At 42.4% G+C, this 26,376-nt stretch overlaps 1 protein-coding gene across 4 annotated transcripts in view; it reads left to right on the top strand.

The window, feature by feature from the left end:
* The window catches only part of SLC6A11 (solute carrier family 6 member 11), a 342,972-nt gene that overhangs the window by 232,387 nt on the left and 84,209 nt on the right, over positions 1 to 26,376 (top strand). For all 4 annotated transcript variants that reach the window (XM_077277724.1, XM_077277721.1, XM_077277722.1 and 1 more), the window contains exon 6: positions 1,948 to 2,080. In XM_077277724.1, the coding sequence (XP_077133839.1) occupies positions 1,948 to 2,080 (133 nt within the window). The remainder of the gene's footprint in view (positions 1 to 1,947; positions 2,081 to 26,376) is intronic.

Raw genomic sequence — 26,376 nt, 5'->3', positions numbered from 1 at the left:
ACCGTTACACTTAACGACTTACCAACGATCACGACCAGCGATGCGATCGTTGGTAAGTCGTTGTGTGGTCGCTGGGGAGCTGTCACACAGACAGCTCTCTCCAGTGACCAACGATCAGGGGAACAACTTCGGCATTGTTGAAACTGTCTTCAACGATGCCGAAGTCCCCCTGCAGCACCTGGGTAACCAGGGTAAACATCGGGTTACTAAGTGCAGGGCCGCACTTAGTAACCCAATATTTACCCTGGTTACCATTGTAAAAGTAAAAAAAAAACACTACATACTCACCTTCTGATGTCTGTCACGTCCCCCGGCGTCCACAGGGTTACGCGCTGCTGCCGAGAGCTTCCTGCACTGACTGAATGTGTCAGTGCCGGCAGCAGCGGTGACGTCACCGCTGTGCTCTGCTTTACGGCCGGCCAGCGCTGACACATTCAGTGCAGGGAAGCCGCCGGCGGGGGACGTGACAGACATCAGAAGGTGAGTATGTAGTGGGTTTTTTTTACTTTTACAATGGTAACCAGGGTAAATATCGGTTTACTAAGCGTGGCCCTGCGCTTAGTAACCCGATATTTACCCTGGTTACAAGTGAACACATCGCTGGATCGGTGTCACACACACCGATCCAGCGATGACAGCGGGTGATCAGCGACGAAATAAAGTTCTGGACTTCTAGCTCTGACCAGCGATATCACAGCGGGATCCAGATCGCTGCTGCGTGTCAAACACAACGAGATCGCTATCCAGGACGCTGCAACATCACAGATCATCATCGTTCTCGCTGCAAAGTCGCTTAGTGTGACGGTACCTTAAGTCTTAGTGAGGCTTAAAGAAAATAGAAAAATTGTTATGGAGTAATTTAAAAATTTCCCATTTGCCTTATTGCTCTTACTACTATCTCCAGAGAAGTATAAATATGATACATCCCCACTAAACAACAATGCCAGCTGTTAAGTGTGTATACTTTACTGTTCATAGCAATTTCAGGAGATGTGACTTGTGTTCTACATTTTCTCCAGTTTTCTCCTCTGCAAGCTTCCTCTCTGTCTCGATTTTCAATTGTCTCTGAGCTGGTGGGTGGAGACTAGCTGCTCTGATGTCTTGCATACACTGCACACAAAGACATGAAGGATTCCTGCTCTCCTATTTTTATGTAGCCAATTTTTAAAAGCAGAAGGATCATAGATGGACACAAAGAACATTATATAGCAGTAATGAGTGGGTTGCCTGTAAATTCAGCAGCGGATCAGCGGCACCATCGATATCGCTCTGCGGCTCCTTGCTCCTTTGCCCCAGTAAAAAAAAATCACACAAAAAGATACAGCCTTACCAAAACCAGATCATATTACCAATGCACCAGCAGGATGCAGCAGTCCCCCATTATAAAGACGGGGGGCACCAAAGCTGCAAAATACTGATCCAAACTGTATCCTACCAATTTATTGAGGGGGGGTTGTGTAGTATTAACATGCACACAGATGGAGCTTGCTTAGGACCCCAGTCACACAGATGTATAATGCACAGTGTTTGGCTTACAGCCTATTGGTGATGCCCCCTATGTGTGATGCACAGTGTCTGGCCCCCTACTGTGAGATCAGGTAGACTGCACAGCACTAATTCCTTGTCCACAGTTCATAATCTTGGGAAGCTGTAACCTGATCCTTCAGTAAGCAAGATCGGTTTTAGCTGATTTTATAAGTGAATGATAAGTTCAGAAGGCAAGGGTGGCGAGAAGAAGTGGCTCATACATCAAGAAAGAAGCATATTAAACAAGATGTATGAAAAGTTTGTTGAACGGACAGTGACCATTTTAAGATACAGCAAGCCAGTATTTGTTGGTTTTTGCAAACACTATAATAATATTAGGAATTAATAATAAAATGATGTTCTTAAAATATTGTCTACATCTGTCCGTTGTGTTCACAAACTTTTATTCCACTCTTACAGACGCCGTGTTTTGGCCATATCAGACGGAATTGAACACATTGGAGACCTCCGCTGGGAATTAGCACTTTGTCTTCTCGCTGCATGGACTGTTTGCTATTTTTGCATTTGGAAAGGGACAAAATCCACTGGAAAGGTTAGATTCAAATTATCGCCCTTGTTTAGTACATATCCTGTCAAAGGTTTTTAGCTTTATTTCTTTGCTACACAATTGGATTTTTTATTCACAGCAGGATTTTTCTTACTGTTATTTTTACAATAAGGCTGGGGTCACACTTGCGAGTTCAATGCAATAAATTTGCGTGAGTCTGTATTTCTATGCAGCCGCGCGCTCCGCTCCCGAGTGCCATCGGCAGTGCCGGGTATGGATGCGAGAGACTCGCATGAGTTTCTCGCATCACACTCGCAAGTGTGACCTCGGCATTATAGAAAAAATTGTGAGACCAAATACTATTAATATCTGTCAATAATATGTTTTTAAAATCAATATTTGGCTAATGGTGATACAAGGGTAAAAAGGTTTTTTTCACATATGATGACATAATTTGCTGGCTTTGAGATTTTAAGATGATTTGGGAATTTTATCCAAAAGACAAGACTAGGTGGTAACCCCAAAAAATAATGTTACAAAAACGTAAGGGGATATAAGGCACATCAAATTACAAAAAAATAATAAAATGATAAATGAGCCATACACATTTGCTCTACTCGTGTGGATTAAGAACCTATCACTGTGGGTGGTCTGTGTTGCAATGATGTCACACCTGACCACTGAAGCCTGTGATTGGCTGTGGTGGTCAAGTAACTGGAACAACACATCATCAGAAGTATCAATTACATAGCATTCTTCACTCAGCTGACCACTGAGGCCTGTGATTGGCTGTGGTGCTCAAGTGACTGGAACAATGCATCATCAGAAGTATCAATGATGTCACATTCTTCAGTCACATGACCACTGAGGCCTGTGATTGGCTGCGGTGGTCAAGTGACTGGAACAATGCATCATCAGAAGTATCAATGATGTCACATTCTTCAGTCACATGACCACTGAGGCCTGTGATTGGCTGCGGTGGTCAAGTGACTGGAACAGCGCATCATCAGAAGTGTCAATGACATCGCATTCTTCACTCAGCTGACCACTGAAGCCTGTGATTGGCTGCAGTGGTCAAGTAACTGGAACAACACATCATCAGAAGTATCAATGATGTCACATTCTTCAGTCACCTGACCACTGAGGCCTGTGATTGGCTGCAGTGGTCAAGTGACTGGAACAATGTATCATCAGAAGTATCAATGATGTCACATTCTTCAATCACCTGACCACTGAGGCCTGTGATTGGCTGCGGTGGTCAAGTGACTGGAACAGCGCATCATCAGAAGTGTCAATGACATCGCATTCTTCACTCAGCTGACCACTGAAGCCTGTGATTGGCTGTGGTGCTCAAGTGACTGGAACAAGGCATCATCAGCGGTATCTCTGATGACAATGGGTAATGCAGACAGTATCTTACTATGGTATTTCCTCACCACAAATTAGCTCAACACACACAGCATTTATATTTCTGCTGAAACGTTCAGTTTTTGTTGTGTTTGTCATTACTGTACTCCTATGAAAACCAGCCTGTAACTGTTGATACTGTTGATACACTGTAATAAATGAAAAAAAAAATAATTTCAAATCACCTTCTTTTGCCTAAATAAAAATAAATAAATAAAAAAAAATACATATATTTGGTATCGCTACATCCATGAAAGTCCAATCAAAATATCAAATAAATTAATCAGACAGGTAAACAGTGTAATGAGATGAAAATCGAAAACACCAGAATTATAATTTTTTTGGGTTGCAACAATACTGAAATAAAAAGCAATAAGAGGAGGTCAAAATATAACATCGACCCCAAAATTCTATCAATAAAAATGTCAGCTCACTGTGCAAAACATAAGCCCTCACAAGAGCCACAAGGTGATCACTCCATATAGCACTACTAATGCTGTACAGATAAATATTATCTGTTATATTTTTTCTATCTTTGGTAGATGTTATATATTATTATCATTATGTAATTTATGTGCATCTCTAATCAGTCTTCAGCCAGGCTTCTCATTAGCATATATAGTATTTATACAGTGAAATTTTAGTTGTTTGTCCGCTTTCATGTTTTATTTAGCAGTTTTACAAACTGTTCAAAATATTCTAGGTAAATAGAAAACTAACATTCACAGAACCTATTTAAGGGATGCAATAGCAATAAACCTGTCAGCTGAGTGCCAGATTTATGGCTACTATTGGATTATGGGTTGGAACTAGTGATGAGCGAATGTGCTCGTTACTCGAGTTTTCCGTGCATGCTCGGGTGTTCTCCGAGTATCTTGGGCGTGCTCGTAGATTATGTTTGTGTCCCTGCAGCTGTATGATTTGCAGCTGTTAGACAACCTGAACACATGCAGGGATTGCCTGTTTGTTAGGGAATACCCACATGCATTCAGGCTGTCTAACAGCTGCAAATCATGCAGCTGCCGGGACTAAAACACAATCTACGAGCACGCCCAAAAGATACTCACAACACACCCGAGTATGCTCGGAAAACTCGAGTAACGACGACACTTGCTCATTACTAGTTGGAACCCTATGTGGGCACCAGAGGCCCTCACCAGGAGTGCCGTATATGCCTTTTGTAATATTTAAGGGATGTTTCAGGAAGCGCTAGGCAATCCTCCCTGTAACTTTGTGATGAGGTGTTGGGATATAACCTCAGTGTGTCTTGCATCCACCACGTATAATACAGTGGACTTCAAAGTGATAAATAAAAGTGAACAAAACCCTTGATGTTCTACTACAGTATGAGCAATTACTTATCGGAGTCGGTTGCATTATTCATTGTTTTTGAAGTCTTTATGTGCGCGCCATGAATAATCATAAGGGTTTCCGGAATTAAATAGATGGAGCTAGAGTTGTAATAAAATATTTAAAAAATCATTACTTACCTCCTGCTAATTTGTTGCTACTCTAGTGCTGCCACTTTGTTGGTCCCTATGTTGTCTTCTAGTAATAACATGCCATGTATGTGCATTTGACCACTGCAGCTAATCACTGACCTCAGCAGAGACACCTGCACGTATGGCACAAGATGACTGATGCCAGTGATTAGCTGCAGTGGTCATGTGTGCATGCATGGCGCATCATCACTGTATGATAACCGATGGAAATGTCAGGATGTAAACAATAACAGAATTCATGGCAACAAGGGGCTGAAGGGGATCTAAAAAGGAAAAGTAAAGGTAATAGGAGGATTTGGAGACTCCTTACAGGAATTACCAGATCCTTTCTTATTTTTGTAAAACCCTTTAATCTATCATGTCTCGAGTGAGATTTATTGGTTATGACATTTCTGGGTATTGTAGCCATTAGTAGTTTTTACCTGTAGGTCCCAGATTTGATATTCATCTATTCTATTTCTGTGAGTCCGCCTTTACTCCCCTTTATGTAAGCACCACACACGAAATATGCATATCAGTCTCTCATGAACATTATCACTTACCTTCACACTTCGCAGTGCTTTTATAATTGGTTAAAGCTCTGTGAAAATGCTATTTTTAGGATTCAATTTAATGGGAAGCTACATGGGTATTTCTCTTAGCAATTCATTTGAATTCATTTGCATGTTCCTACAAAATGAAAGATGCAAAAGATAAGCACAATGCTGATTAGAGGGTTATAGAAGTCAATTTTTAGCAGGTTTCTCTCAATTTTGCATCTCAAAAACTGAAAAGAAAACTCACAAAAGAAAAAAAAAAAAGAAAAAAAAAATATATATATATTATAAGTATATAAATATATGTGAGTGTCCACCTACAAAGCGTTGAGAGGTCAGTAATTTTTATAGTAGGTAAACCAGAAAATCACATTTTATATTTTTTAAATAATTAAACTGCATTTTATTGCATGACATAAGTATTTGATCACCTACCAACCAGCAAGATTTCAGGCTCTCACAGTCCTGTTCGTTTTTCTTTAAGAAGTCTCCTACTCTGCACTCATTACCTGTATTAATTGCACCTGTTTGAACTCGTTACCTGTATAAAGGACATCTGTCCACACAATCAATTACACTCTAACCTCTCCACCATGGTCAAGATCAAAGAGCTGTTAAAGAACCCCAGGAGCAAATTCCAGACCCGCACAAAGCTGGGAAGGGCTACAGGACAATAGTCAAGCAGCTTGGTGAGAAGGCAACATCTATTGGCACAATTATTAGAAAATGGAAGAAAAACAAGATGACTGTCAATCTTCCTTGATCTGGTTCTCCTTGCAAGATTTGACCTTGTGGGGTGAGAATGATACTGATAAAGATCAGGGATCAGCCCAAAACTTCATGGGAGGACCTGGTCAATGACCTTAAGAGAGTTGGGACCACAGTCTCAAACATTACCGTAAGTAACACACTTCGCTATCATGGATTGAAATCCTGCAGGGCATGCAAGGTCCCCCTGCTCACACCAGAACATATCCAGGCCCATTTGAATTTTAAGAATGACCATCTGGATGATCCCGAGGAGACATGGGGAAAGGTCATGTTGTCAGATGAGACCAAAATATAATTTTTTTATATCAACTCCAATCGTCATGTTTGGAGGAAGAAGGAGGGTGAGTACAACCCTAAGAACACTGTCCCAACTGTCAAGAATGGTGGAGAAACATCATACTTTGAAGGTGCTTTTCTGAAAAGGGGACAGGATAAGCACACTGTATTGAAGGGAGTTAAAAAAAAGCACAGTTCCAACAGCTTATCCATTATGTCCTGCATCTATGAAATTTAGCGGATAATCATACTTTGTACAGTGGTGGTCAGTAACTTGGCCATCACAGATCAGTGGTTCCCATGGGAGCACAATTGGACACAGGACTGGCAGGTTGTATAGCAAAGTCTGGGATTTCCATCTCCAGATTCCAATGGTTAAATGGAATATGCAAATCAAATCAAATAAAATCAAATTTAATTTTTAGTAAAAAATTTGGCAAAGTCGGAGAATTTGAATTTCAATGTAGCCGCTTATCTCTAGTGGCCACATATACTTACGGTATTCACACTCTCTAATTGGTATATGTGAGTTAACCATCACTCTCCTGCAAAGATTGCATATGGAAGACTTGTTTTTGTAAATTATAAGGACCCCATTAGTTTGACTCACTGATGTCTGACATTCTTGGACCTCATTCAGTATCATAGATCTGCTGTGTTCAAGTGTGTAGAACTTTTTCTAAAACACAATCACATATTTTTTTCTAATTTTGGACAAGAAATAACCCATTCATGGTTAATAACCAACTGCGCCATTTATTCAATTGACATGTGGTTCCATACATAGGTGTACCAAGTGTGTATAGCACAGCTTCTCGAACTTTTTTCTTCCTAGGCCTTGTTTGATAGATCGAGATCACGTTTGGACCTCACCACACAGACCAGTGTGATGTCTGGGCTATAATAAATAGTGCTAGAGGTCTATGCTAAAATGAAAATTAAACGTGTCACAAGGCAAAGTGGCTCTCACACCCACAGTAGTCGGTCTCGCATTTTCCAAAACTCTCATAATCATAGAAATGTAGCAACAGGTGAAAGTCATAAAACATAACTTTTAATATGAATTATAAAAACAACGAGGTAGTATAAAAAATGAAAAAACATCTCCATTTTTATAAAAACATAGATCAAATGAACAGGCAATCACAGTGGTGGACAGTATATCTGTATACACACTAGACCCTTCTAGAAAGCCTTCACAGAAAATTCATGAAAATGACAGTGGTCATATATGGTGCATGTGAAGTGTAAGAGGAAATATCAACTTGTTAACCTAAATTGGATGGAAAAAAAGGAAATCTCTCTCACCCAGTAGTCCATGGGGGTGAACAGAATGATCTTTATCATCTGGTATAACAAGAAAGAAGAATCTTCATCAGGTCTAGAAAGGGAAGAGGCAGGGTAGCCGTATTATACCTAATGGGTCAAGACAGTGGTCCTACATGCCCGAGACTCATGCTTTTACAAGGGCAGTCCACAGCTTTGCCTCAACCCAAAGGCACCCAAGGCTATCTAAGGCAAACCAGGCTAAACTGTGGACTGCCCTTCTAAAGTAAGTAATCATGGCGCATGTAGGGCCACAATATTAGAAGTTTTAAAAATATCACCTGCTTCTACAGTACATTAAAATGAAAATTACAACTAAATTTTGTCTTTCAATTGTATATAGTAAAGCAATAGAACAAGTAAAAAAAATTAGTTGATGTTACTAAACCAAACATAACTACAGCTACTCAAAAACGTGTCAAGCTTCTGCATATACTACCTTCCCAGTTGAGCATCACCATCAAATATGGTGGTGCTTCACTGATGAGGCTATCCTCATAGTTTGAGAAGAAACGGTTTATATTGTGCGGGGATAGCAGTTACACTCAGACCTTGGTGCCTGAGTAAGCCCAAAATCTTATTTTCTACATAGAAAGCAATTGACATAACAAATGGTATATGGTACTGTGGTGGGAAATTTCATGACATATTTTGCACTGAGACCCAAGACCTCAAGTTATGTTTCTGGTTCTATATATTTAATTTGTTCATTTTAATTCTTTGGAAGCAAGCTCAGCTTGATATTACCCGTTAATAGTCCAGTTTTTTACTTAATGGTTCATTAGTGGCCCATTAAGCTATGGAAGAGCCAGCTGAGATAATTATATCCAGGGATGAGCAATAGTGTTCCATCTGTTCATGATCTCTTTCATTCTAAAGCAATAGAAAAAATAACCACTCATAGTCATATATCAGGAAACAGAATTGTGGAAAAAGCAGATTATGAACATTTAGTAAGTTAAAATAATAATATCAGTAATGCGTTCAATAGCTGTACTGAACGCACATAGCAAGGGTTATGTAGACCAGGGGTACACAACATGCGGCCAAGTGACCACATGCGACCCTCAATGCCATTCTGTGTGGCACTCAACTGTTTGGTCACAGAAACATCTTCCAGTATCTGGTGATGGCACCATTTTAGGGAGTAGAAGATTTTCAGGCTTTCAATAGCTGTACTAAATGCCCATAGCCTAAGGGGTTATGTAGACCAGGGGTGCACAACATGTGGCCGAGTGACCACATATGACCCTCAATGCCATTCTGTGTGGCACTCAACTGTTTAGTCAAAGAAGTGTCTTCCAGTATCTGGTGAGGGCACCATGTTAGGGAGTAAAGGATTGTCAGGCTTTCAATAGCTGTACTAAATGCACATAGCCTAAGGGGTTATCTAGGCCAGGGGTGCACAACATGTGGCCGAGTGACCACATACGACCCTCTATGCCATTCTGTGTGGCACTCAACTGTTTGGTCACAGAAATGTCTTCCAGTATCTGGTGATGGCACCATATTAGGGAGTAGAGGATTGTCAGGCAACACCATACGGCTGGGTAACTATTAATAAAGCACTGTGTGACCATGTTTATTACCACGTCATCATCTAGGTTATGAGTAGATGAAGAATACAGATGCCTTATTGTTTGTAGTTTATGGGAGAAGAGAAACACTTGATTGTGTGTATCTCGCAAAATCTACAATGGAGAAAGCTGTAAACGAGGTTTCTTTCTTTCTGGTTGGGAAGAAGAGATAAAAGGACCTCTATCCTCCCGGTAGGTCAGTGTCCTAAAAATGAAATCAGCACCTATTAGATATCTATGTTGTGTTAATTATGATGTTTTATTGCAAACCATGTGGTTAGTTCAATCTGCGATGTGGCCCTCGGACCAAAAAAAAGTTTCTATCTAGATAGGAGGGTGAGGATGAGGGAGGAGCTCTGCCTCTAGCTCCTCCCTCCTTCTGTCTGCATAGAATCTCATCAGTAGCAGCTGCAATCTCCTATCTCAGTAATGGGAAAATCTGTCTTCATTGAAGACAGATTTTAGCTCAAAATTGAGAATTTTGATAATGACTGATCAATTTTGGCAGAAAAAGAAGCAGAGATCTCTGATAAGATATATTACAAAGCTGTTTATTTTCAGGTGTACTATTGATTTGTTAAATAAAAATGAAAACAACTATTATGCTTTAAGTACATTTTATAAAATCAATAACTTTCCTTGTTGATTGTAAACCTACAAACCCCTTTTGCCAAAAGTTTGTGAATTGGAATCTCGAAAAGATTCATCATCTCTACTAATTTGCATTGTTAGATAAGTATAGCTGAGCAATTTCTGCTCAGAACACCGAAGAATTATAAAAACAGCAATTAGTGTTTTTAACAATGAATTACTGTATATTATTCAATGTCTACAGAGCTGGCAGATATTCCAAAAGGTTAATAAACCTGAAACCTGAAGATTTAAGAAAGTAAAAGTGACATTTTATCTTTCTTAGGAGAATATCTCTGTGCAGAATTATTGGGCAATTATTAGTGTGCACAATAATTATGTAACTCAATGTAAAATGTACATTTTCCAATCTCAATTGTTTATTTTCATCTTACAAAGATAGAATAATAACCAAACGTCTCATTATGTAAAAAATTACATTTTTTGTCATAAAAATATCAATGACCAATATAGCTGCCTTCTTTTGGATCACAGCAATAAACCTTCCATCCATGGAGTCTGCCAGTTTCTTAGGCCCCCTTAACATGTACTGATATTTCCGGTACTGGAAAAACTAATACCAAAGCTATCAGTGTCCGTTTGTCCATGTGTTATATGCATGTGGCATACGTGTGGCATCCGTGTGCCATCTATGTGCCGCAACAGTGTGACACGTACCGGGACCTGGGAAAAGCTGTACAGTTCGTGCTGATCCCAGGTGCTGGCTGCTGAAGGTAGCTCTCATTATTGTCCCTTTGTCTCACTGAGATCAGCGCGACCACCTGACAATGATGGCAGTTGTATTCAGCACCCGCAGTGGACATTGTGCGTAAAATAATAAATATAAAAAAAAGCGTGGACTACAGGATAATTTTCATAACCAGCAGAGGGAAAGCAGACTGCTGGGGCTGATGTGTCATGGATCCCAATGGCAGGGACTCAGGCAAAAACGGACGAGCTCTAGGAATGATGGAATCTCAGATGACCGCGACGCTGAACCTAACACGCAACTAATAGTAGCCAGGGGGTGTGCCTACGATTATCCCTAGACACCTCGCACCAGCCGGAGATCTAGTTACCCCCTAGTAGAGGAATACACAGACCTGGCTTGCCTCCAGGGAAACCCCAAAAGTGATAGTAGCCCCCCACATATAATAACGGTTAGGTAAGAGGAAAACACGTACGCAGTATGAATATAGATTCAGCAAAGAGAGGCCCTCTGACTAGATAGCAGAAAATACAAAAGAGGACTTCGCGGTCACCTCAAAACCCTAAACAGCCATCCTGAAATTACTTTAACTCCGTTGTCAACTCATGACACCGGAGTAGTAATTTCAGATCACTAGAGCTTCCAGCAGCAAGAGAAATATAAAGGCATGCAGGACAAACAAACACAAAAAATGCCAAAGATCCAACTTAGCTGAGTTGCAGACTTGGAGCAGGTAGCAAGCAACAGAGGTGCTCTGGTAACATTGATTGCCGGCACTAGAATGACTGAGAAGCCAGACTAAATAGGAAACTCCCAGTTTCCTGATGGGAACAGGTGCAAGACAAAAGTCAGCCAGTACCACCAGTAACCACCAGAGGGAGCCCAAAAACAGAATTCACAACAGTACCCCCCCCTTAAGGAGGGGGCACCGAACCCTCATGAGAACCACCAGGGCGATCTGGATGCGCCCTATGAAAGGCACGAACCAAATCAGAGGCATGAACATCGGAGGCAGTCACCCAAGAATTATCCTCCTGACCGTATCCCTTCCATTTAACCAAATATTGAAGTCTCCGTCTGGAAAAGCGAGAGTCCAAAATCTTCTCCACAACATACTCCAATTCACCCTCCACCAGCACAGGAGCAGGAGGCTCAACAGAAGGAACAACCGGTACCTCGTACCTCCGCAACAACGACCGATGGAAGACATTATGAATGGTGAAAGATGCTGGTAGGTCCAAACGAAAAGATACAGGATTAAGAATCTCCAAAATCTTATAAGGACCTATGAACCGAGGTTTAAACTTAGGAGAAGAGACCTTCATAGGGACAAAATGAGAAGATAACCACACCAAATCCCCAACGCGGAGATGATGACCCACACGACGATGACGATTAGCAAACTGCTGAGTCTTCTCCTGAGACAACTTCAAATTGTCCACCACATGACTCCAAATTCGGTGCAGTCTATCCACCACCGTGTCCACTCCAGGGCAATCTGAAGATTCCACCTGGCCAGATGAAAAACGAGGGTGAAACCCTGAATTACAAAAGAAAGGAGATACCAGAGTGGCAGAACTGGCCCGATTATTGAGGGCAAACTCTGCCAACGGCAAAAAGGCGACCCAATCATCCTGATCAGCAGACACAAAACACCTCAAATAAGTCTCCAAGGTCTGATTAGTTCGCTCCGTCTGTCCATTAGTCTGAGGATGGAATGCAGACGAAAAAGACAAATCAATGCCCATCCTGGCACAGAACGCTCGCCAGAACCTAGACACAAATTGAGACCCCCTGTCAGAAACGATGTTTTCCAGGATACCATGTAAACGAACCACATTCTGAAAAAATAAAGGAACCAACTCAGATGAAGAAGGCAATTTGGGCAAGGGTACCAAATGAACCATCTTAGAAAAACGGTCACACACCACCCAAATGACGGACATTTTCTGAGACACCGGGAGGTCCGAGACAAAGTCCATAGAGATGTGCGTCCACGGCCTCTTCGGAATAGGCAAGGACAACAACAATCCACTAGCCCGAGAACAGCAAGGCTTGGCCCGAGCACAAACATCACAAGACTGTACAAAGGCACGCACATCCCGAGACAGGGAAGGCCACCAGAAGGACCTGGCCACCAAATCTCTGGTACCAAAAATTCCAGGGTGACCTGCCAACACAGAAGAATGAACCTCTGAGATGACTCTACTGGTCCATTCATCTGGAACAAACAGTCTCCCAGGCGGACAACGATCAGGCCTATCAGTCTGAAACTCCTGCAAAGCACGTCGCAAGTCTGGGGAGACAGCAGACAAAATCACCCCATCCTTAAGGATACCCGTAGGCTCAGAATCACCAGAGGAGTCAGGCTCAAAACTCCTAGAAAGGGCATCTGCCTTCACATTTTTTGAACCCGGCAAGTATGAAACCACAAAATTAAACCGGGAGAAAAACAATGACCAGCGCGCCTGTCTAGGATTCAGACGCCTGGCAGACTCAAGGTAAATCAGATTCTTGTGATCAGTCAAGACCACCACCTGATGTCTAGCACCCTCAAGCCAATGACGCCACTCCTCAAATACCCACTTCATAGCCAAGAGCTCCCGATTACCGACATCATAATTTCGCTCGGCGGGCGAAAACTTTCGAGAGAAGAATGCACATGGTCTCATCACTGAGCAATCGGGACTTCTCTGCGACAAAACCGCCCCCGCTCCAATCTCGGAAGCATCAACCTCGACCTGAAAAGGGAGCGAAACATCAGGCTGGCGCAACACAGGGGCGGAAGAAAAGCGGCGCTTAAGCTCCCGAAAGGCCTCCACAGCCGCAGAGGACCAATTGGCAACATCAGCACCCTTCTTAGTCAAATCAGTCAGAGGTTTAGCAACACTTGAAAACCCAGTTATAAATCGACGATAGAAATTAGCAAAGCCCAAGAACTTCTGAAGACTCTTCAGGGAAGTAGGCTGCGTCCAATCACAAATAGCCCGAACCTTGACAGGATCCATCTCAACAGAAGAAGGGGAAAAAATATACCCCAAAAAGGAAATCTTCTGAACCCCAAAAATACACTTTGAACCCTTTACAAACAAAGAATTGGCCCGCAAAACCTGAAAAACCTTCCTAACCTGTTGAACATGCGACTCCCAGTCATCCGAAAAAATCAAAATATCATCCAAATACACAATCATAAATTTATCCAGGTATTTACGGAAAATATTGTGCATAAAGGACTGAAAGACTGAAGGAGCATTAGAAAGACCAAAAGGCATTACCAAATACTCAAAATGGCCCTCGGGCGTATTAAATGCAGTTTTCCACTCATCTCCCTGCTTAATCCGCACCAAATTATACGCACCCCGAAGATCAATCTTAGAGAACCACTTTGCCCCTTTAATACGAGCAAATAAATCAGTCAATAGTGGCAAAGGATACTGGTATTTGACTGTAATCTTATTCAACAGGCGATAATCAATACAGGGCCTCAGGGAGCCATCTTTTTTACCCACGAAAAAAAAACCTGCTCCTAAAGGGGATGAGGATGGACGGATATGTCCCTTTTCCAAGGACTCCTTAATATACTCCCGCATAGCAGCATGCTCAGGCACAGACAGATTAAACAAGCGACCCTTGGGAAACTTGCTGCCCGGAACCAAGTCTATAGCACAATCACAATCCCTGTGAGGGGGGAGAGAACTAAGTTTGGGCTCCTCAAAAACATCACAATAGTCAGACAAAAATGCCGGAATTTCAGAGGGAGTAGATGAAGCAATGGAAACCAAAGGTACTTCCCCATGAGCCCCGTGACATCCCCAGCTTAACACAGACATTGTTTTCCAGTCAAGGACTGGATTATGAGTTTGCAACCATGGCAATCCAAGCACTAAGACATCATGCAAGTTATGCAACACAAGGAAGCGAATCACCTCCCGATGGTCAGGAGTCATACACATAGTCACTTGTGTCCAGTATTGTGGTTTATTCCTAGCCAATGGTGTGGAGTCGATACCGTTCAGAGGGATAGGAACTTCCAAAGGCTCTAGGCTAAACCCACAGCGTCTGGCAAAGGACAAATCCATAAGACTCAAGGAAGCGCCAGAATCCACATAGGCATCCACAGTAATAGATGATAATGAACAGATCAAAGTTACAGACAAAATAAACTTAGACTGTAAAGTGCCAATTGCAAAAGACTTATCAACCTTTTTTGTGCGTTTAGAGCATGCTGATATAACATGAGCAGAATCACCACAGTAGAATCACAACCCATTTTTACGCCTATAATTCTGCCGTTCACTTCTGGACAGAATTCTATCACATTGCATAATCTCCGGTGTCTGCTCAGAAGACACCGCCAAATGGTGCACAGGTTTGCGCTCCCGTAAACGCCGATCAATCTGAATAGCCATAGTCATGGATTCATTCAGACCTGTGGGCGTAGGAAACCCCACCATGACATCTTTAACGGCGTCAGAGAGACCTTCTCTGAAATTCGCCGCCAGGGCGCACTCATTCCACTGAGTAAGCACAGACCATTTTCGAAATTTTTGACAATATATTTCAGCTTCATCATGCCCTTGAGAGAGGGCTATCAAGGCCTTTTCAGCCTGAATCTCCAAATTAGGTTCCTCATAGAGCAACCCCAGTGCCAGAAAAAACGCATCCACATTGAGCAGCGCAGGATCCCCTGGTGCCAATGCAAATGCCCAATTCTGGGGGTCACCCCGCAACAAGGAAATCACAATTTTAACCTGCTGAGCGGAGTCTCCAGCGGAGCGAGATCTCAGAGAAAGATACAATTTACAATTGTGCTTAAAATTCAAAAAACGAGATCTATCTCCAGAAAAGAACTCAGGTATAGGAATCTTGGGTTCTGACATAGGAGCATGTATAACATAGTCTTGGATATTTTGAACCTTAGAAGCAAGAGCACTCAGGCCTGTAGCTAAACTCTGAATATCCATTTCTCAACAGCTGAGATCTGAGCCATTCAGGGGTTAAGAGGAGAGAAAAAAGCAGCAGATTGCAATTATGGCTAGACAGAACTTCTGAGTAAAAAAAAAAAAAAAAGTGTCAGAAACTTCTTCTTTTCTCTCTTTCTTCAGCCAATACCTTTAATACATTTGTGGCCGGCAATACTGTCATGGTTCCCAATGGCAGGGACTCAGGCAAAAACGGACTAGCTCTAGGAATTATGGAATCTCAGATGACCGCGACGCTGAACCTAACACGCAACTAATAGTAGCCAGGGGGTGTGCCTACGATTATCCCTAGACACCTCGCACCAGCCGGAGATCTAGTTACCCCCTAGTAGAGGAATACACAGACCTGGCTTGCCTCCAGGGAAACCCCAAAAGTGATAGTAGCCCCCCACATATAATAACGGTTAGGTAAGAGGAAAACACGTACGCAGTATGAATATAGATTCAGCAAAGAGAGGCCCTCTGACTAGATAGCAGAAAATACAAAAGAGGACTTCGCGGTCACCTCAAAACCCTAAACAGCCATCCTGAAATTACTTTAACTCCGTTATCAACTCATGACACCGGAGTAGTAATTTCAGATCACTAGAGCTTCCAGCAGCAAGAGAAATATAAAGGTATGCTGGACAAACAAACACAAAAAATGCCAAAGATCCAACTTAGCTGAGTTGCAGACTTGGAGCAGGTAGCAAGCAACAGAGGTGCTCTGGTAACATTGATTGCCGGCACTAGAATGACTGAGAAGCCAGACTAAATAGGAAACTCCCAGTTTCCTGATGGGAACAGGTGCAAGACAAAAGTCAGCCAGTACCACCAGTAACCACCAGAGGGAGCCCAAAAACAGAATTCACAACACTGATGTTAATAATCTGGGAAAGGGGACAATATCTGAAAAAATTCCCAGGCTATTAATAACAGCTCACAGGTGTTTGCTTAGCCTTTACTGGTTTACGGGGGAGCCCCCCAAAAAATTACATAGGGTCCCCTATAAATTGTAACCAGCAAAGGCTAAACAGACAACTGTAGGCTGATGTTAATAGCCTGGTAAGGGACCAGGGATATTGCACCCCCAGGCTGAGGACATCAGCCCTCTGCCGCCACAGAAACGACACAAATCTGGAGCTTAGTCTTGCTCTTCCCACTTGCCCTGAAGTGGTGGCCAGTGGTGTAATAGGGTTGGGGTTGATGGCAGCTGTTTTATGGCCACTGACATCAAGCCCAGAGGAGAGCAATGGATAGGTATCTATAAGGCACCACCATTACAAACCCCATAGTCATACTATAAAAAATACACAGCAAGAATAAAGTCCTGTAATTGAAAGAACGATACAGACTCCTATAAATACTCCCCACCAACTTTTTCCCATTTACTACTGTAAAATAAAGAATAATAAAACACTATATTCCTCACGTGTCTGCCGACAATTCATTTGTCCAACGAAAAACTCCTCATCGCTAGCACCATGAGAAATCAGCCCATAGTTGTCTAATTAGACTTTGCTGGTTAGAATTTATAGGGGGAACATATGTTTTGTTTTTTTTCTGGGGTCCCCAGTAAGCTAACCAGTAAAGGCTAAGCAAACACCTGTGAGCTGTTATTAATAGCCTGGGAACCTTTGAGGATATTGTCCCCTTTCCCAGATTATTAACATCAGCTCCCAGCGATTGGCTTTTCCTTTGTTGGTTATGAAAGTTACCAGGGAGACCATATTGATGTCATTCATGTGTCATCAGTGTACACGTGGGGGGATGTATTCGCGGGCCGTGCTGCTGATAAAAATTGGACATATCAGCTTGTTTTGCCCATGGACACACGTTCGAAGGAAACACACTGACATGTGCGCAGACCCATTCATTTGATTAGATCCACGTGTGTAAGTGTCTCCATTACATGAAAAAACTGTCACCACATGTACCAGAGACACTGACGTCTGAAGGAGGCCTTAATCTGTTGGAGATCAACTTTTTGGGCAGCACCAACCCCAGTCCCCCAGACTCTGTTCAGAGAGGTCACTGTTTTCCTTAACCATATATCTACCAATTAAGAAGGGCCCACGAGTTCTATATAGGGTTCGGGTCAGGTGAGAAAGGGTTCATGTCATTATTCTTACATCTTTAACCTCTTCTACCTCTGGAAATTTTTCATTTTTACGTTTTAGTTTATTTCCTCCCCATCTTCCAAGAGCCTTTGCTTTTTTTATTTTTCAGTCCACATAACCATATGAGAGCTTGTTTTTTGTGGGACAAGTACCGTATTTTCCGGCGTACAAGACGACTTTTTAACCCCTGAAAATCTTCTTAAAAGTCGGGGGTCGTCTTGTACGCCGGGAATCGCCTTGTACGCCGTCGCCGGGTGTATATGGTGGGTGGGGGGGGGAGTGATCCTGATGACGACGAGGGGGCGTCTCACAGGAAAGTGAGTATCCCCCATTACCTTATCATAGCGCTGCAGCGTGGGGTCTCTGTGCTGGGAGCGGCGGCTGCTGTGCTGTGGCGGCTCCTCTTCTGCAGTGTGGGGCCTCTGGTGCTGTGGGGCGGTGGCAGCGGTGGCGTATCTTCATGCAGTCGGGGCTCCTCCGGCATCTCAAAGCCTAGAAGCCCCGCCGGCAACTCCATCGGTGTAATGCGCTGGCCTCCGGGAAAATGGCCGCTGCTTAGATTCAGATCTCGTGTCCCGAGATTTCGGGACGAGATCTGAATCTGAGCATGCACAGCCCCCAGCGGCCGGGCCACCGCATCGCACCTATTGAGCTGCCTCCGGGAAAATGGCCGCTGCTCAGATTCAGATCTCGTCTCCCGAGATCTCGGGACGAGATCTGAATCTGAGCAGCGGCCATTTTCCCGGAGGCCACCTGACCGCATTGTACCGATGGAGTTGCCGGCGGGGCTTCCAGGCTGAGATGCCGGAGGAGCCCCGACTGCATGAAGATACGCCGCCGCCACTGCCCCACAGCACCAGAGGCCCCACACTGCAGAAGAGGAGCCGCCACAGCACAGCAGCCGCCGCTCCCAGCACAGAGACCCCACGCTGCAGCGCTATGATAAGGTAATGGGGGATACTCACTTTCCTGTGAGACGCCCCCTCGTCCTCATCAGGATCACTCCCCCCCCCCCCCAAAAGGCACATATTCACCGGCCCTATAAGACGACATACGGTGTATAAGAAGACCCCCAACTTTTAAGAAGATTTTATTTTTTAACTGGTAAAGTTGGGGGGTCGTCTTATACGCCCAGTCGTCTTATACGCCGGAAAATACGGTAATACTTTTGAATAACACCATTCGTTTTATCATGTGAAATTCCAAGTGTGTTGAAATTGCAAAAAAAAAGTGCAAACTGACATGGTAATATAATTCTCCAGGTCGGTAAGATTGCACAATCTATGTCCTAATTGTTTTTTTTGCAAAATGTATTTTAATTAGCAACACTGCACCTAATGGAGTAAATGAGGCGAAGAGCATAGAAAACAATGAGTGAGCAAAATAACGAAGTGCAAGGAAAAGCCTAGCGAAGGTGCAGGAAAAGGAACTCAGGAGCAACAATTTTATCTATCGAAGTGGCATTTGTTTCAGCTTAAAGTAAAGGCAAATGATAGTCTTTCAAAAACGTTAACAGTCCACCGAACAGTGATCTCTGTATTCAGCAAGAAAATCTTGAGGATCCAGGGCCTGAATACAAAGTTCCAACTCATAAAACTTCCAGGGAGAAGCTGTAAAACAGCAAGAGAGATGTCTCCTTTGAGTAACATAATGAATTCTGCCTGTTCTACAGGGTCTCTCTAGTGTTTAGATGCCTCTGGGGGGAGATCGACTGATACAAACAATGCAATGAAAGAAAACACTTTAACACAATTTTATTTGCAGTCTAATAAAGAAAATGTTTAGCGGCAAATAGTAATAAAAGTCTTTTAGTTCTTCTCCGGCTAACACATAAATTAATATGATTTATGGGCATTTAGTTTCTATTTTGTTAAATCTCAACACTATAATATTATGGCAATGTAAAATTCCTACTTCATTTTTTATTATAGAATTTTAACTTACTTCTACATTGTCAGCGTCATTTTAAATTCTGACATAAATCAATAGCGCACATAATAATAAGCAACTTTGTAATATGTCTTATCAGAGAAATCGACTTCTTTCTCCTCCTGGACTGATTTTTCACTTTCAATTGATGGGTAAAATCTGAACTCAGTGAAGACAGATTTCAAATTACAGAGATAGGAGACGGCAATTGGTGCTTTTAAAATTCTGCTGCAAGTTCTCCTGAAATTACAGTTACACTTCTTCGTGTAAATTTATTATACAGGAAAGATATATACTGTATCTTTGTACCATGCTAGCCAGTAGACAGAAATGGTATCAACCACTGAGGACTCTCAATTCTAAATATTTTTGTAAATTTATGAGCACCAACTGTCATCTCCTATCTCTGCAACATGAAAATCTGTTTTCACTGAGACACATTTTACCTGTGAATTGATAGTAATACAAATGAGTGATCAGTCGCAAAGGAGAAAGCAGATAACTCTGATAAGATATATTACAAAATGTCTTAATTTCAATTGTAAGATTGATTTATGAAAACAAATTAAGATGATGGTTACTTTTTAAATGGGATCTGTCAGCAGGTTTTTGCTATTTAATCTGAGGGTCAGAGGGCCTAATTCCATCAATGTGTCACTTCGTAGGCTGTGTTTTGTAGATTCAGTGCAATCAGTGTTTTATCAGCAGGAGATTATTACTGCAGGACTAGGTCTCCGTAATCGTGACCCCAAACACGGACTTCTCCCTGGAGTCTGTGTTAATGTTCAGGTCCGGCAGCCTGAACATCCAGAATTTCCCATTCTGTCATATGTGTGGCATCACGTGAAACACCATCTCTAATCAGTGGTAAATTCGTTACCGCTGGTCAGAGCACTGTGGTTCCCATGCTGTCATACATATGACAGCGTGTAAGACAGCAGCTGTGGCCCGTGGTAAAATGGTTACCGCTGGTCACAAGCATTGGCTGATAAGAGTACTTCTGTTATCATTGTGCTCCTGGTCTCGCTGATAGAAACAAGAGCAGGCATATGATGATGAGAGTATTCATCAGCCGGCATTTGTGCAATAAATAAATAAATAAAATAGAAAAATTTGCATGGGTCACCTCTATTCTTTATGACCAGAGCAGGCAAAACTGACAGCTGCGGGCAGCAGCCCTCAGCTGTCAGCGTTATCTTGGCTGGTTATCAAATAGAGGGGTCCCCACAATATTTTTTAATTTTTTAAAATAAATAATTAAAAAAACGGCATGAGGTCCACCCAATTTTTGACAACCAGCTGTTAGGGCTAGCGGAACGCACAAAGTAATAGAGAGGTTGATATGAGGTGAGTTCGCAGCCCGGGGTCCACCATGCAGAGATACCTGCTGCAAAGTAATGGCGGATGGACACTGAGCTCACACGTGGGTTAAACTTCACCCCATGTGAAATGAAAGCGAGCTCTGTTGCCTCACAGAGTCGCGCTGTGCACATGGAATAATACCCTAACTAAGGGTTGGGCTTGCTCTGGAACTCTTCTGTGCTAACTGCACACATGAAGGAACCAGATGCTAAGCCAAGGCTAATTGCCCCCACTGATGCTAGCTGCCTGCCTGAGTGTACAACCGCAAAGCAAAACAGACTCACACCACATATGAACTGAGTGGTAGAGTATCCACTGACAACAGCCAAACACAAATGATACTAGTGCATGGCCGTGGGGCCATGCGAACCTTTTATAGTTGTAGCTCTCCAGGACCTTCCTAGTGGACCAATAGGAGCTGCTACAGGACCTGAGCGAGTGACCCCCCGACCTCCAATGAAAGGTCTTCCCTTGGGCATGCTCAGAAGGAGAAAAGCAGGACTTAGTCCCAGGAGCGCCTGCTTGCCGCTGAACAGTACTGGTTATACTGGCTGAACCTGGAAAGGCAGCAGTAAACAAATGTGCAGTATCTGTCTGAGCCAGGCGCTGGGACTGATGTCTCCGCTAAGCATGTTCCACTGTGGCTGGAGAAGAATGGGAGACCACAGCGGACATGGTTTGAGATTCCCCTTGTTCAGCGGCAGGAACTCGACACCTAACACCAGCCAAGCTAAAGGAGACAGCAGGGGGCTTGTTTTCTCTGACTGGTAAGGAGCCATGAATATTGGCACCCAGCCTAAAAATACCTGCCCACAGCCATCCCAGAAAGGCTCATTCATTAGTAGTTCTCTCATCAGCCAATGCCTGTAACTGGTGGTAATCTTTTTACTGCTGGTCACAGCTGCTGGCTCACATGGTGTCATCTGTGTGACAGTGTGGGAAACACAGTGCTCTGACCGGCGGTAATGAACTTACCGCCAATCAGAGATGGTGTTTCTCACACTATTACACAGATGACACCATGGGAAATGCTGGATGTTCGGGACCCAGTTCATTTGAATAGGGTCCGGGTTCCTGTTCGAGTTCAGGTCCCATTCTGGTACCAAAAACAAACATTTTTTTTACTGTTCGTCCAAATCCAACAGACTCGAACATTCACGAGGCCGCCCATCACTAAGCATAACTCCTTTAAGCCCTTCTCCTAAATAACTTTTTTTTTCTAAGATTCTTACCTTAGTTTTGGCTTCAGATTTTGTGCTTTCCAAAAACACATCAGCACCAGATGAGGTTTCTTCTTTTGATTTTGAATAAGCTATCTACGCAGACTCAAAAAATTAAGAAATCTTTTTAAATAGATATCAAAGGTAATTATTTTTTTAAATTGCTATCTGACCCTACTTTGTATATTCACCATATTTTTGTGGATCTAGGGTTGCCAACTGTCCAGAAATTCCAAGATAGTCCGTAAAATAAGGGAACTATTTTTGCCCTGTCCGTACATTTTATTTTTTAAGCTGAAGAAACTTCTGCAGATTATTTGGACTGTAACTATCATCATTTTACAACTTACAATGAATGCAACTGATGTCTTCAAATCAGAATTATGGGCTGTAGATGTGGATCACTTACAATCAGAATTTATGGTTTTCCAATGTGTCCAGTGTTTCCAATGTAAAAAAATATTGTCAGTCAGTGATTTTTTTTTTTTATAAGCTGCACAAATTTTTTTTTTGCTGATTTCCTTGAAAGACACGGCTGATTATCAAATGAATCCATATCTTAAATACTATCACAGCAGTCAAGGAATACATGCACGCATGAACAGATTTTGTCTCAATAACAGACAGATGGCAGATCTGACTAAGTAAAAGTTTTTCCCCCCCTTGAGCAACAACACATCATTGGATTTGAGATATTCTTTGCTACAATGATATACATTAAGCGTATGACACAAATCAGGAGGCTTCACAAGCCATAAAGATACTAATCATGGTCATGTTTACCGCTCACGCTGCTCCAGGCATGGAGCCTAAATACGCCCACTTAAGGGCAATCTACGCCTAACAGTCCCAGTTATGATTAGTGTTTTTCTGAGCAGGAACGAAAAAAAACCCAAAGATGCCAAACAAGATATAAACATAACATAAACCTAGATTTTATTCACATTAAGCATAAAATCAAACATACAATACAACAGTAATCTACGAGTATATCAGACATTAGAAATGCACATGGGGCGAATAAGATCCTATCTCAATATGTAGTAGGTGTAATAATAATAATATTAGCAAATACCTCCAATTAGAAATGTAGTATAGCTGTTCTGAGAGTTTATTTTTTTGCAGGACGAGTTGTACTTTTGAATTACACCATCCATTTTATCACCTGAAAAAAAATTCCAAGTGTGATGAAATAGCAAAAAAAAAAATGCACAATTACGCAATAGTTTTTTGGGTGTTTTATTTACAGCCCTCATTTTACGGTAAACATGACCTGGCAATATGATTGTCAAGGACAGTATGATTATGGAGATATCAAAAATGCATCATTTTTGTTTTATTCAGGTGTCGAAAAAAAAAAATCTGAAATTTGTGTGCAAAAAAAAAAAAATCTTGTAGTTATTTTTAAATTTTTTGCAAAATATTTTCAATTTTGAAGACATGGAGATGTGTGAGAGATTGTTTGTTGCACTTCTAGACAATGTTTTTATTTATATAATTTTTCCGTAGATGCAATGATTTAATCGCCTTTTATTTTATTTTTTGTTGTTGCGGTAGCCCAAAACCAAAAATTTTGCCGTATTCATTGTTTTTCTTGTTAGACCATTTATGACTTTTATGAACTTAGTATTACCAAATGTGTATTTTTTTTAATTGAGAAAAAAGGTTGTTTGAGCTTTTATATATTTTTCATTTTTTTATTTTTTTTAAAGAGCAGAGCTGGATTATCCATTGTTACGTCCACTGATAAAGTGTCAGTTAGGCTACTTTCACACTAGCGTTAACTGCAATACGTCGCAAATGCGTCGTTTTGCCGAAACTACGCATCCAGCAAAAGTTCTTGCTGGATACGTTTTTTCGTCATAGACTAACATTAGCGACGCATTTGCGACGCATTGCCAAACGGTGCGTCCGTTTTGCGACGCTTGGGCGTGTGGTAGCGGATCGTCGGGAGAAAAAAACGTTACATGTAACGTTTTTTGCTCCCGACGGTCCGCTTTTTCCAACCGCGCATGCGCGGCCGGAACTCCGCCCCCACCTCCCCGCACTTCCCCGCACCTCACAATGGGGCAGCGGATGCGTGGGAAAAATGCATCCGCTGACCCCGTTGTGCGGCGGAGACCACGCTAGCGTCGGGAACGTCGGCCCGACGCACGGCGACGGGTTGTTCCCGACGCTAGTGTGAAAGTAGCCTTAGTTAGCTAGTTGTTAGTGGTCATAATAACCATGGATACCTAAGGTCCTGCAATACCTGCATATGAGGAAAAAAATAGGTAATCAGAAGAACTATATTACATTTCTAATTGGAGGTACTTGCTAATATTATTATTACACCTACTACATATTGAGATATGATCTTGGAGATGGGAATACCCCTTTAATCCCTTTCTGACATCGGACGGGATAGTACGTTCGAGGTCAGATATCGCGCTTTGATGCAGGGCTCCGGCGGTGAGCCTGCATCAAAGCCGGGACATGTCAGCTGTTTTGAACAGCTGACATGTGCCCGCAATAGCGGCGGGTGAAATCGCGATTCACCTGCCGCTATTAACTAGTTAAATGCCGCTGTCAAACGCATACAGCTGTATTTAACTGGCGCTTCTGGCCGGGCGGCCGGAAATGAGCGCATCGCCGACCCCCGTCACATGATCGGAGTCAGCGATGTTTCTGCATTGTAACCATAGAGGTCCTTGAGACCTCTATGGTTACTGATCATCGGTAGCTGTGAGTGCCACCCTGTGGTCGGCGCTCACAGCACACCTGCATTTCTGCTGCATAGCAGCGATCTGATGATTGCTGCTATGTAGCAGAGGCGATCGAGTTGTGCCTGCTTCTAGCTTCCCATGGAGGCTATTGAAGCATGGCAAAAGTAAAAAAAAAGTTTAAAAAAAAGTGAACAAAAATAAAAAAAAATATAAAAGTTTAAATCATCCCCCAATCAAAATAAATCAATAAAAAAAAATCAAACCTACACATATTTGGTATCGCCGCATTCAGAATCGCCCGATCTATCAATAAAAAAAGCATTAACCTGATCGCTAAACGGCGTAGCGAGAAAAAAATTCGAAACGCCACAATTACGTTTTTTGGTCGCCACGACATTGCATTAAAATGCAATACTGGGTGATCAAAAGAACGTGTCTGCACCTAAATGGTATCATTAAAAACGCCAGCTCAGCACGCAAAAATTAAGACATCAACCAACCCCAGATCATGAAAAATGGAAACGCTACGAGTATCGGAAAATGGCGCAATTTATTTTTTTTTTTTTAGCAAAGTTTGGAATTTTTTTTCACCACTTAGATAAAAACTAGCTGTTTCCAGCCAGCTAACGCTCGGCACGCTCATTGCTATGTAATTAACGCTGCTGGTGATTAAACTAAAGTGAATAATGACAACATTCAATAGTGCTTACGCAGGTGGTAAATTAACTTAAAATGAAGTTAATAACAATAATAATCATTAAAAATCTGAATAATACTAATAATGCATTTTATTCACAGTGTAAAATAAAAAAACAAACTGGATTCAGCAAGATGTGCGTTTTTTATTTATTCCAGCATCTAAACAAATTTCATAACGAAACATAAATTAAGTTAAAATTTCTCTGTAAACACAATCACATGTGTGAGGACGGAGCCTTGTGTGGTAATGTGCAGGGACGGAGCCTCGTGTGGAAATGTGTGGGGACGGAGCCTCGTGTGGTAATGTGTGGGGACAGTGCCTCGTGTGGTAATGTGGGGGGATGGAGCCTCGTGCGGTAATGTGTGGGGACAGTGCCTCGTGCGGTAATGTGTGGGGACGGAGCCTCGTGCGGTAATGTGTGGGGACAGTGCCTCGTGTGGTAATGTGGGGGGATGGAGCCTCGTGTGGTAATGTGTGTGAATGGAGCCTCGTGTGGTAATGTGTGGGGACAGTGCCTCGTGTGGTAATGTGGGGGGATGGAGCCTCGTGTGGTATGTGTGGGGACAGAGCCTCGTGTGGTAATGTGGAGGGACGGAGCCTCGTGTGGTAA

The sequence above is a fragment of the Ranitomeya variabilis genome, chromosome 8 (genome assembly GCF_051348905.1).
Source record: "Ranitomeya variabilis isolate aRanVar5 chromosome 8, aRanVar5.hap1, whole genome shotgun sequence".
In the NCBI taxonomy this organism is placed as follows: domain Eukaryota; kingdom Metazoa; phylum Chordata; class Amphibia; order Anura; family Dendrobatidae; genus Ranitomeya; species Ranitomeya variabilis.
Note: the sequence above shows the minus strand (reverse complement) of the source record. Positions and strands in the feature narration are given on the sequence as shown.